At 43.0% G+C, this 12441-nt stretch overlaps 2 protein-coding genes across 3 annotated transcripts; one reads left to right on the top strand and one right to left on the bottom strand.

Annotated features, from left to right (window-relative positions):
* Window positions 1-46: 46 nt before the first annotated feature.
* On the bottom strand, window positions 47-6217 carry rtcb (RNA 2',3'-cyclic phosphate and 5'-OH ligase). Its single transcript, XM_080757181.1, has 12 exons — window positions 6050-6217; window positions 5619-5697; window positions 4752-4819; window positions 4576-4675; window positions 4194-4350; window positions 3797-3953; window positions 3069-3228; window positions 2716-2891; window positions 2234-2422; window positions 1685-1795; window positions 915-1034; window positions 47-685 (listed from the first exon to the last, which is right to left on the bottom strand). The coding sequence occupies exons 1-12, from the start codon at window positions 6140-6142 to the stop codon at window positions 578-580; spliced, it is 1518 nt and encodes a 505-aa protein (XP_080613307.1). The 5' UTR covers window positions 6143-6217; the 3' UTR covers window positions 47-577.
* Window positions 6218-6309: 92 nt separating this feature from the next.
* On the top strand, window positions 6310-12427 carry fbxo7 (F-box protein 7). Of its 2 annotated transcripts, none has more exons than XM_080757185.1 (10): window positions 6310-6520; window positions 7190-7312; window positions 7404-7647; window positions 8678-8929; window positions 9514-9655; window positions 10169-10252; window positions 10358-10453; window positions 10988-11164; window positions 11459-11499; window positions 11590-12427. In XM_080757185.1, the coding sequence occupies exons 2-10, from the start codon at window positions 7191-7193 to the stop codon at window positions 11893-11895; spliced, it is 1464 nt and encodes a 487-aa protein (XP_080613311.1). In that variant the 5' UTR covers window positions 6310-6520; window position 7190; the 3' UTR covers window positions 11896-12427. The 2 variants fall into 2 exon arrangements, with proteins under 2 accessions (XP_080613311.1, XP_080613312.1); XM_080757186.1 differs by lacking the exon at window positions 6310-6520 and adding an exon at window positions 7032-7096.
* The last annotated feature ends 14 nt before the right edge of the window (window positions 12428-12441 follow it).

Here is a 12441-nt window from a genome sequence, read left to right on the forward strand (position 1 = left end):
TCAGCGTTAACTATGTGTCAACAGAACAATTTTAGGTATTGTCCTAGCTAAATTAGTGTTTCAAGACCAACACAGAAATGGTAGATGTACGCACATAGGAGGCCTTAGCTATGTTTCACCAGTTTCAATTGAAACTGGCCTCCACCCTCAGGGGGGCCTCCAAGCTCCAACTGACCGTCAGGCATCAGTCAACTGAACTCCCTCTCTTTTAAAGATCCTTCATAGCCAAATTGATATGGAATTATTAAACTTTAGATTCAGTTTATTCACCGTAGCAACCGCTACAGCACACATCGCATGATTTCACAGCAGCATTTAACATAAAAATAAACTTATTTTGGACATTTTCAACCAAGAAATTAGATTATCATTTTTCTTTAACCCCCGTCCCATTTGTTAAAACTCCCAACAAAAATCCTTCTTTGTAGTCAAAGCGCCTGCTGTCAAGATGGTCATCTGTGTTTGTATGTACAAATCTCATGTCCCGTCCCAGAATGAGTTGACTTCCTCCGACAGGGCCTGTGATCGTCCTGATTCAGGTGGCCAGTGCCACAGTCACTGGTAGAGCCATGCGTCCTTAGCCCTTAATGACCGCAATGGGTCGAAGTTTGATGGCTTTCTTGCTAATTCCGGCATTATGGCAAGTGTCGACCACATCGCACACATTTTTGTATGATTCTGGAGCCTGGAAACAGAAAACGACCGAAAAGTATTAGACCTACACTGACCATATCAAAGCACAAAATGTCATCAAATATGTATTTGAAGAGCAAAATTATAATTTCAAATGAACATTGTTGATTTCGTCAACTAACACGACAAAAATGTTCTATCCTTTTTTCACTGCATAAAACTAAATGAAAACAAAGACATGATGACTGCAAATTAAGTATTTTGGTTTTTCTCATGGTTACCTCTTCCATGACCAGTTTGGGTGAAGCTACTCTGATGGCGATGCCCTTGTCTGCCAAGCTGTCCAAGACGTCTTGGAAGTCCAAGTTGCGGCGAGATTTAGCTCGAGACAAAGCACGACCCTGTGGAAGATGGCCGTCAATGTGAGTTGGTGCACTTGTTCAAATTAACAGATTACTTGTCATGATTATGTCTTGCACCATACGTAAAGCTAGATTGTATTTCTACTCCACAAGATACAGTGCATATAGCATCTTGGCTGAGCAAATGGAGAGGGAAGTTCGATTGCCAGAGCAAACCGATATCAGCCTGGCCGAAACACCACACCATTACGGTATTTCACTTTTTTGGTAACAGCAACTATACAGACTGTGTCCTGATTTCTAACCGACATCAACCTGGCATCCCTATTTTAAAAAGGTTTTCAAAAATGATTTAAAAATAAAATAGCAGATATAACCTCACATGTCACATCACGCAGGGATCATTTTGTAGATTTTTTTAACGGTTATTTAAATATATAAAATGTACATGTTTGTGTGAATTTTGTACTGTGAATTGGTCAAAACATCAGTAACTAAGCAGTGGTCTAGGACTCTAATGTACATTACTACTGTACACTAACAGGATATTTGGCACAGTATAATCAGACAACACATGAAAGGCTGCATGACAAAGTAAAAGTGTGCCATATGGGAGAGTATTAAGACAGCAGTTTAACATTTGCTTTGGGCTCATCGATAATACAAGTAAAATGAAAACGAGGTCCTACCGCGCCGTGGCAGGTGGTGCCAAAGGTCTCCGTCATGCCTTTCTCCGTTCCAGTCAACACGTAGCTGCAGGTGCCCATGGTCCCTCCAATCAACACCGGTTGGCCTGTAAGCTGTAGAAGAACACAACTTGACAACTGCTACTCAACGCGATGCGATAGTGTCAGCTATTCTTCAGGTATGCCTGTTTAAATACAATTTATCCGTTTAGTTTTTTTAATTCAAATACGAACTAATGAAAGTTTTTCAATTGTATTAGAAACATGTTGCACTTTTTGACCACCCGACTGTCCAGCATTGGACCCAAACATCTGGCAACGCGGTCACACTCTACAAATTATACCCTACAAAATACACCTTACATTGATGCCAGGTCATTTTAATAACCTATGAAAAAGGAAGGCAGTCCAGTCCGCACACTGTTTCTCAGCTCCCAGGAAACTTTATTGAAGACTGAAGCGACAACGTTTTGACCCTTACGTGTCTTCGTCAGCTATGAATGAATACTAACCTGCCTATTCCTGGATGAGTGGCGGGTCCCTACTCCCTACCTGGTAGTCCACAGCGATAAGGGGGTGGTGCGGGGGGAAGGCTCGGGTGGAGCCCTTGCGGTGCACCAGCAGCTGCTTCTGCTTGCCGTCCACCATGTGCTCCTCCACCTTGGCGATGTTGTGAGACACGTCGTAGATGACGTGCATGTCCAGGTCATCGGGCGTGGTGGTGAACACTTTGGCGAACGCCTGGGAGACATCATCAGATTATTATCTCTATATCACTTTACAATCCCTTCCCGGTGATGTTACCAATAGGACGAGGAACCAGACAGTCTTGGATTGAAATAAATATTTGAGCATTCATTTAATATGTGGCGTCAAGGTTCTGTCTCAATTCATTCATTCCCCATAAGCAAAAATATGTCTGTATATTCTGCCTGAACTAGCTCCACAGACTTCAAATCATTGTATACATTGTCGTGAGAATTAGGTGTAAATGCTTACAATGTTGAAGCAGTGAAAGTGTGGAGGTACCATACCTGTCTGGTGAGGAAGGTCATGGATGAACGGTTGACCCAGGCGTAATTTCCAGCGGCGGCCATGCCTTTCAAGTAGTCCTGGCCTTCGTCAGAGAAGATACGAGCACAGGCCAGCTGCCGGTCGTTCACAATGATCTTGTCCCTTTTCATGGCCTTCTCCATGGCAACAAGGGCGTCTAAATAGAAGAGACGTGCACTTTTTTTACTAAATGCATGTTTTGTAATATTGGACTTACACAATGGTTATGTAAACACATTAACCCTAGCAACCCTATTCTTGGCATGTCATTGGAAAAAAACAGCAACTCCATTGTTCCTACTGTACTGTGCAACCAAGAAGAAACAGCGCCTACCTGTGGCCACCTGGTGCCCAAGTCCTCTGCTGCCACTGTGGATCATGACACACACCTGGCCCTTGTGATCGATGCCCATCTTCTTGGCAGCGTAGTCGTCATAGATCTCGTCCACCACCTGGATCTCGCAATAGTGGTTCCCTGCTCCTAATGTACCCAGCTTCAGGAGACACACCGACATGGGATTATCACCACACGCTGCCTTGTGCATTTGATCAACAATGATAGTTTAAATCGATTGCTTCAATAGAGGGTATGTGTGTGACATCATTATCATACCCCAAAGCTATGTGGGAACGCCTACTGAGTGGCGAAACAATTATTTCTGGCCTTGACAGCCCATACATCCAAAAAGAAAAGTCCTATCTGATTGCATTAAACAATGTTAAACGACATTAACCCATTTACTCTAACTATTGTACGCCTAGAGATTATCAGTAATACGGTTATTATTACATATGGTAATATTTTATAGTTAATAAGACCTGAAACCAGATTTGAAATCCTGACAGTTTTCAGAAAAACCTATGTTTCTATATCTGTGGTGCTCAAACTTCAAGGACACCCAAAATGATATCTATTCGGCACTCTGTGCCGCGCTATGAGCTTGAATATCTGCTATTTTTCCAAGGCTAAAGTTTAAAATAATGGGTTTGTTAAAGTTAATGAAGCTAAGGTGACACAGACACATTCCAGGTCTTAATGGGTTCAGGATGTGTACTAGTCACCTGAGGCAGTCCTCTTTTCTTGGCCTTGTTGGAGACCTTGTTGGGGTCAGCCTGCAGCATCCTGCCGTACTCCTCGCAGTGCTCCTTGTCCTCAGCCCAGGCATAGCCCTCCCTCAGGGACCAGTCCACGCCCATCTCCAGGGCCTCCTCCAGGTCCCTGCACAGCGGACACATCCACGATGTTCAACGTATCGCTAGTCACGACTAGGAGGACCCATTAGCACATTGGTGTAAGAGAGAGGTACCGATACCATTTTGTCCTTCCTGATACCGGTCATAGCTTGCGTATATCGGTCCATTTGGTTCCATTTGTACGCTCTCAGACTTACTGTATGGGGGTTATTGTAATTAAAAACGTTTGAGAACCACTGATCTTAAAATACACATTTTCACTTACTTGGCGTTCATGGGGATGACTCCCTTGGAGCCCACTCCCACGGGGATGTGGTCGAACAGGGCCTGGGCCAGTTGCTCTTTCACAGGCTGAACGTCTCCCTCGTCCAGGTTGGTCCTCAGCAGACGCACACCACAGTTGATGTCAAAGCCCACACCCCCTGCGCACGCACACACACACAGGCCAAATTTAACTTGAAATAAGACACAAGCACAACAATAAAGACATATTACATGTCTTTATTGTTGTGCTCATGTCTTATATATATATACAGTATATCTCAGATGGCGCATCGCTATTGCATGCTACTGTAAATCCTCTCCAATGTAGACTAGAGCCCATACCAACTGAATGACATCGGCTGCCATGTTTCAGTCTCACATACCTGGAGACACCACAGCATTGGGGTCAGTCATGTCAAAGGCTGCCATGTTTCCGATGGCAAATCCATACCCAGAGTGGCAGTCAGGGAGGCCGATGGATTTCTGTGGATGAACAGTCATCGTCAGACTTTACGGTCCCTCTGAAATGCTGTGAATGGCATCAAATGGCAGTACTTACATGCACTATTCCAGGCAGCGCTGCAACATTGCCGATTTGTTTCATGGCTGGAAGGAATCCACCAAAACCTGAATGGAAAAAGCACGGAAATACCTGTACTTAAGTAGTAGAGGAGGCTGAACAAACAGTCAAAAAGGACACGCACGTCTATACCTATAGGCTGGGTGCTGGATCACAATAAAGTCATAAAGAAGAAATGAAATCGTTTCGGGCCGCAGCCCTTCTGGAAGGTCTGAGGCAGGCTGCAGCCCGAAACGTAACGTTACCATTAAAGTAAAGATATTTTGGGAGCCTTAATTGGTGTGCGGATTTTACATTTCTTCTTTAATACCTGTACGCATATTCATATATACTTAATAATAACCAGTAAGACGCCTGAGGGCGAGAAGCGACCTCGCCCTTTAGGGCGTGCACGCATCCGCCTCGTTGACAGCAGACTGCTAGGCGAGCACTGGAGCTTTGGCATGGGGGGTCAGATCAACATGGAATGAATTCTGTACTGGCCATATAAGGAGCATGTCTTGAGTGTACAGGGTTTGATGAGGTCAGATCAACATAATGGAATGTCAGAAGTTAAGGTCAATTTTAGGGCCTGTTGAGAACTCTAGTTTCTGTATCTTTGTCCAGATAGTATGAGGTTGAAATGATCAGTGTGAATTGTTATTGAAAGTGCTAAGTGTGTGATGCCCTTATTGTTCATATCAGAGTGTGGGAAGTTGACTGGAATCCCCCAGGGGCGAGGGGTCTACACACTACTACACATTTGTCCACATAAGTCATGTGAAGGTGTACAATCACGGTAAGTCATTCAGTGAGACGATGCTGATGATGATGTGTCATGATGTTGGGTTTATAGTTGCCACCCACCTCCTCCTCGGCAGGCATTGCGTAGCTCGTCAAACATCAACTTCTCAAGTGGATCGTTGACGTAGAAGATCCCTTCAACCTGCAATTAAAGGGAACCTGTCAAATGACTTGTGTGTATTACGTGGTGTCTGAGAGATGCATACAATCCAAGGACTGACCCTTTAGTGTCCACACTGTTCATTTTGGTCTGACTTTATGCCTGCTGTGATGATGGATACACTGAATTCAGACAGATTCCCATTTTCCAGTGCAGAGGTCCAACTCTGAGACTGTGTGTGTGTGTGTGTGTGTGTGTGTACAGCAGCACCTCCAATAGACTCAACATGTGTGCTAGCTAACGGCTGTCTCACTGGATCACAACCAGTGAGTCAACTATAGCTAATAAAGCTACAGCTAGCAAAGCACATTCATTCTGTTTGGAGCTGACTGACCTGCATGTTGGGAACAAAGCCCTTTTTGATGCGCCAGCAGTTCTTGTCAATCTTGTCCAAGTACTGCAGCTCATCGTTGTAGGTCCTGGCCATTGTACAGTAAGGCAATACAACACGTATGATGCAAAACCAGAGCAAAGCGTTGAAATGTGTATACCCTGCTTCAGTGCCAATTGGTTGCCACTTGCCAGCAGCGCGATAGCTACGGAAACACCGGAGGAACACGTCAAACCAACGAAAACGGTTTATGTAACGTGATATGTGACGCATGTCAATATAAACGGTATTATGTCTAGTAGCTATTGCTCATTGATCATTATCTCTGTGCAAGCCGCGTTGATTTGGGTAGCAAAAGTAAAATAAAAATTATCAAACGTGGAGTAACACTTTTGGTCCCCTTCAGCGGCCGTAGTTGTAGTCAAACAGTCAGCGGTGTGACAGCGTCAGAAAGTGGAACGCTCTGCATGCAAGGTTTGTTGTCATTGATGCAAGCTGTGTTTTTATTTATTTCTTTGTATTTAAACGTTAGACAGACGTGGTGTGAAATGACCTGGGGGGGAGAGACAAGGAACAAATGAGTTAACTGTAAACTTGGCTGTTGGAGGGTTTAAGACAATTGTGGCATAAGGCATTGTTATGTTGACACAATAGCTACTTGCTATGTAATGTAAGCTATAACTGTTGTGAACTTGTGACTGAAAATAGCAGATGTACAAGCTCATGTACATGCGACGCCCTCTGAGTCGATCGTGTGTAGATCTGCTATTTTTGACATTAAATTGTCAAAATGTGACATTTAATGTGATCGTACGTACGTACGTACGTACGCAGCATCATTGGCGGAAAGTCTGGAAAACGAAACTTATTTTCATTGAACACTATCTATCTATGAATGAGTGTACATTACGAAGTATAATTAAATGATCACAGGCATTATAGGTCTAAGCTAGCATCAGCACCTCAATATAAAATTGGCTATTTTGTCCAAAATGACAAAAGATGTGATTGATGAAAACAACCAAGCAAAGTCAAAATAGATCACAGCATGTATGTGTTATGTTGATAATAATTATATTATGTAACATATTTGGATGTATGCGCTGACCTCAACATGTCTGATCATTTATTCATCTTTCATAGCATGAAGTTGCGGGTTCGTATCAACAAGCAGACCATTAGAGTGGAGCTGCAGGGAGAGGAACCCACTCTAGCAGAGCTTCGACTTCAGGTCCAGGAGATACTTCTTCCTTCCCTTGGACACAGGTGGGACTCAGGAAGGCGGGGGGGGGGTATTAATTAATTTGTCATTTGATAACCTCTTGTAAACTGCTTTGGTTCTGTTTTGTGTTTTCAGCCCAGACACAGAGATCACTCTATCTCTGAACGGCAAAGAGACTCTGGAAGACACTGGGCAGACTCTGTCCTCCTGTGGGATTGTTTCTGGGGATTTGATCTGTGTGATAATGCCTATGGCTATGGCTTTGGCTATGGCTGTGTCCACTGCCTCCCCGTCTCCTTCAGTCCAGTCTGTCAGCAGTGTAACGTCCCAACACAGCCACTCTAACCAGATGGCTGCTACACCTTCCAGTTCCAGAGAGGTCAGCAAATGTTTTCAGAATCTCTGACAAAAAATTCAACACTACTGCTAATAATAACTCATGTTAGTCAGTGTAGGTACTACTAGATCGTCATCCCATTAGTGTTAGTGAAAGGCCTTTGAGTGCTGATGTAGTGTTTGGTAGTTGTTCCCCAGCAAGTAAATATGCTGGGCTAGTCATTTTAAATATTTGCTTGCCTGATCCCTACGCGACGATCAGGTGTGCATAAGACTTTGCACACCTGCAGCACTCTGTTTCCTGTGCTGCAGTGAACATGAAAGGCTTTTTATGTTGTTAAGACTGGAATAGAAATTAATTTAACCAAATAATACTAGCTTTCTATTGCCTAATGTATACTCTGTCGCATGTTTGTGTCACTTGCCAACGTGAAATAATCTTAAAGCTAACATGTTTATCTCGCTGCAGTGAAAGTGAAAGGCTTTGTTTGTTTAGAATAGAGTAAAAAACATGTGTTGTCATCTTTGTGTATGTCTTCCTTTTGTTGTCACTGGGATAAAACGTTTTTTTAAACAGATAAATTCAATCCTATTCCTAACCCCAAGTTACATGGAGGTAGAAATAGTTAATAGAATAGAATTGTTTGACATCTCTCATGTCATATTCTCTCATCTACACTCTAATTAATTTTACCTTAACTGAAGCTGTTTTTGCTGTCAATACGTGGCTGAATTGCTGAGTCATTAGCTTAAACTAGTAGTTATTTGCGAGTTATTTACAATGTTTCTACCATACATTAAAATGTTACAAGTCAGGTTTGATCATTTATATACTGATTTATGGTATTATTAGTTGAGCTGCTGTGAAGCAGCAAGTGCATGGGTTGTGCTTTTGTCTCTGTGCTGCATGTCATGTGTTTATAATTGTGGCCACCAGAGGATGCTTCAGTTCAACTATTTACTAGTCCAGGTTGCTGGTGTTTTTGAATAACACACTGACAAATTTACTAAATTACTTTATTTGTATGTTCTTAATCTTTTCCCAACCACATGGCCTTTGTTGTGATAAACAGTCAAGTAGTAGCAGCAGCCAAGCAGCAGTGGAGGTAGACCTCATGCAGGGAGAGGATGGGGACACAGCAGAGGAGGAGAGCCCAGCAGGAGTCTCCTGCACCTGGCAGCCCATGCTGTGCAGCGAGGCAGAGGAGGGGACGGTACCGCTCTCCCTGGAGGTGCTGCACCACAGAGCCCAAAGCAGGAGCCCCACTGACTCCCTCATGGTGGCTGCACACCTCCTGATGATGGAGACGGGCTTTGTTCCTCAGGTAAGGAGTCGGACTGTTGGGCCACTGGCTGTTTTGAACCCATTTAGACCTGGAAACAATCTGTGTAATTTGCTGCTGTCGGGCATAAACCTTATCTCCATTTTATTGACGTACATTTATGCCTGACTTGAACATACTAGTAACTACAGCGTCAGCAGATCTGCAAGCTCGGAGTGTGGCATGTGTTTTGGACGTATAAGGTTTCCACCCGACAGAGACAATTTGAAGAATCAGCCTCATGTCTAAATGGGTTAAGGGTATTGATAGTATCTCACCTTGCATCTTGAACCCATTTTTTGTGATTTTTTTTGTGATACAAAACATCCCATAAACATTCAATAACACACTTAACAATTAATGATTCGGCATCAATCTTGAGATGGCCATGTACCGTTCCCGGTGGAAGAAAGCCATGGCGAGGATCCGGTCCAACCCAGCGGTGCCTAGGAATCGAACCTCAATAATGATGATGACGATGTGGAAAAAAATGACAACTTAAGAAAAATGATATCACTTACAACCCTGAATATCTGTATTTGTGTCTCAAAGGATAAGGTTCTCCACGCTATTTATTTTTTATTTAGGGTGAATACAAGCCTGGTGAGATGCCCACTGGATGGAGGGCACAGGATGGTTTATACAGACTGAATTATGGTCATCCTCTATGTGAGAAGAGCCTGGCCATGGTCATTGCTGTCTGCATGGGACCCCTGCTAGTTATCAATGGTGAGGTGCAATACATCAATAAGAGGTTCTTCTCTGTCTTCCTCAACACAACGTCATACAATGAAGTATACATTTGGTTTATTGTCCAGCCCTGGTGTGGAAGAATGATGTTTCTATTAACAGTATATTGATATAAAAAAAATACATTATATTATTATCCAAGTTAACAAATTAATGTTTGTGTGTATGTATGGCATAGCTGTAAGTGTACTTACAGCTTGAAGTGCATGTGTGTCTACATTTTACAGGTGTAGTTACAAAATGCTGTGTATAACAGTTTGCATCATATATTATCATATATACATACATACATATATATTGAATTATCATTTAAACTAAAGGTCATGTAGTCATGTAGCTTATGTCATCATCATCATGTAACCTTTGCACTTTCAAAGCAAAGCTACGTCAAAATATACCGGATGCACTGGCATTCACAAATAAACTAAAATGCAGCATTATACCTAATTTGCTGTAGTAAATATTTTTCTTCCTGTTAAATTGTCCTTCTAGCTACTTTGAAAATGAATGAGAAGGTGAACTCGGTGTGCAAACTGTCTCTGAGTCCCTCCAGCTTTGTGACCACAGACTGGGCAGGTAAGTAATGAATGTTCCAGCAACACAAGGTCACAGGTCACGGTCAATGCAGCACCTTACTGCCATTATCTAAAAAGCTTACATCTTGTCACATCATGTTCCTAGGCCCAAGTGCAGCAGCAGTTTTCAAAGACCTGGGGAAGCTGTCACGATCTTTCAAAGACCAGCTGGTGTTCCCACTAATAGCAGCAGCCAGAGAAGGTACAGAGAAAGTGACATGGAAGAAGGCAGCTTGTCTGTCCGAAACGTTGCTTTTGGCATTGGCAGTGTGCGGCTATAAATATTTTCATTATTATCAAATAGGTTATCGGCCTTTTACATTAACAAAGCGGTTAATAAGAATTATATATGAATGTCCTAATACAAAAGAACCTATGTAAACGTTAGCGAATGACAAATGGTTGCTAACTATAGAACGTCCCATTTTATTATATTGTATCAGTGGTTTTCAAACATTTTCATATCGAGGCCCTTTATTTATTCTGCATTTGAGCCACGGACCACCATTTGATGAGATTTAGCCTCTCAGATCCAAAACTTAGAACATTTTGTTGTCGTTCGATAAGAATTTGCCCCCAATTCCATACACGCTGTAGGCCTGTAGGTAAAATGATCTATAACGGTCCATTTGGTTACCAACTATTACTATCACTATTATGAATCTCTGTTTTAGCTTGTCCTTTGCTGTATAACACAGCTGCCTCTCTCTGTCTCTCTCTGCTGGTGTGTGTGCAGCCATGGCTCTGCCTGCTGTGTTTGGGCTGTGCACTCTGCCACCAGAGATCCTCTTCAGGGTCCTGAGGTTGCTGGATTTGCAGTCCCTGGCGGTGCTGTCGTCTGTCAGCAGACACTTTCACATCACCACGGCAGACCCCGCCCTGTGGAGACACATCTACCACCGCGACTTCAGGGGTAACACATGGAAGAAAATGCACATAATGAGTCACACCAGGAAACCTTATTTCTCAGAATTCTCGCTGCCAGAAAGAATGCCAAAACTTGATGATCGTGCTGAGCACAATCAAAGAAATATGACATGCAAAAAGGGGGTAATCCGGCTATCTGATTAAAAATAAATAAATGTTATGATGACATCGCAAGGCACTCATGTCCACTCTCTCTTTAAGTATGATTTAAAAGAGGGCTGTGTGAGTTGAGGTTTAGCCAGAAACACTAAAGTCAGTTTTTTTTTCCCTCATTCTCTAGATCAAGATCCCAACAGATCCAGAGACACAGACTGGAGAAATGTAAGCAACATGTCATATCATTGAATATCTGTCAGCGTTCTCAGTGGATTTCTTAATGGCGTTGTAATGCGTTTGTGTTTTTTTTTTTAGCTATACAAGAGGAAGTACAAGTTACTCCAGGATCGTCGACGAGTCCCTCGTCCCTTCTTAAGTCCTCCCGTTAACCCTTTCCCCCTAATAACCCCTGGCAACCCAAACCCCTTTAGCCCTATGCCCTTCTACCCGCCGGGTATCATCGGTGGGGACTACGACGTGAGACCCGTCCTCCCACGGCCACGCTACGATCCCATCGGGCCACTCCCAGGGCACGACCCTAGCAGAGTAGTTCTTCCTGGACGGCGAGGAGGACAAAGACCCCCCTACCGACCTGCAGACATCCGCAGGGGTTTCATCTGATGTTGGTGGACTCACTGCGCTGGTCGTTTTCAACACTGATCTGGCAGATTATTAATTATGCAAATGCAGTAAATGCATTACGTTTCATATCAGTGTTTGCTCTTCATGTGACCACCGCGCTCTGACTTTAGGTGCGTTACCCGTTCAAAACATATCAAAGAAATAACGGTAGTGGGTCGCACACACCAAGACTGTCTGCAGTTCAAAGTTTTTATTCTTGCATCTTTTGAACAGGAGACAAACGTTTCGGCTATCCAGCCACTACCATTTCTTTGATATCAGTGTTTGATACATTGTCTGTTTAGCTCCTCATTTGATTTGCTATAAGTGTGCAAACAATACTAACTCAAGTGTGCTTTATTGAACTTGCTTGGCAGATATACTAAGTTGGCCCAAATTGACCAACAGCCATTTAAAATGGCCAATAAATAAATTCTTACAGCTCACAACATATCCAGAATGTTCGCTCTCTGTCTAGAGTATATTTTTGTTAACGTATTGTTTAATACAAAAATAAATGAAAAACTTCTCTACCCACTGTACCCA

Source organism: Protomyctophum bolini, assembly GCF_963924005.1.
Source record: "Protomyctophum bolini genome assembly, chromosome: 23".
In the NCBI taxonomy this organism is placed as follows: Eukaryota; Metazoa; Chordata; class Actinopteri; order Myctophiformes; family Myctophidae; genus Protomyctophum; species Protomyctophum bolini.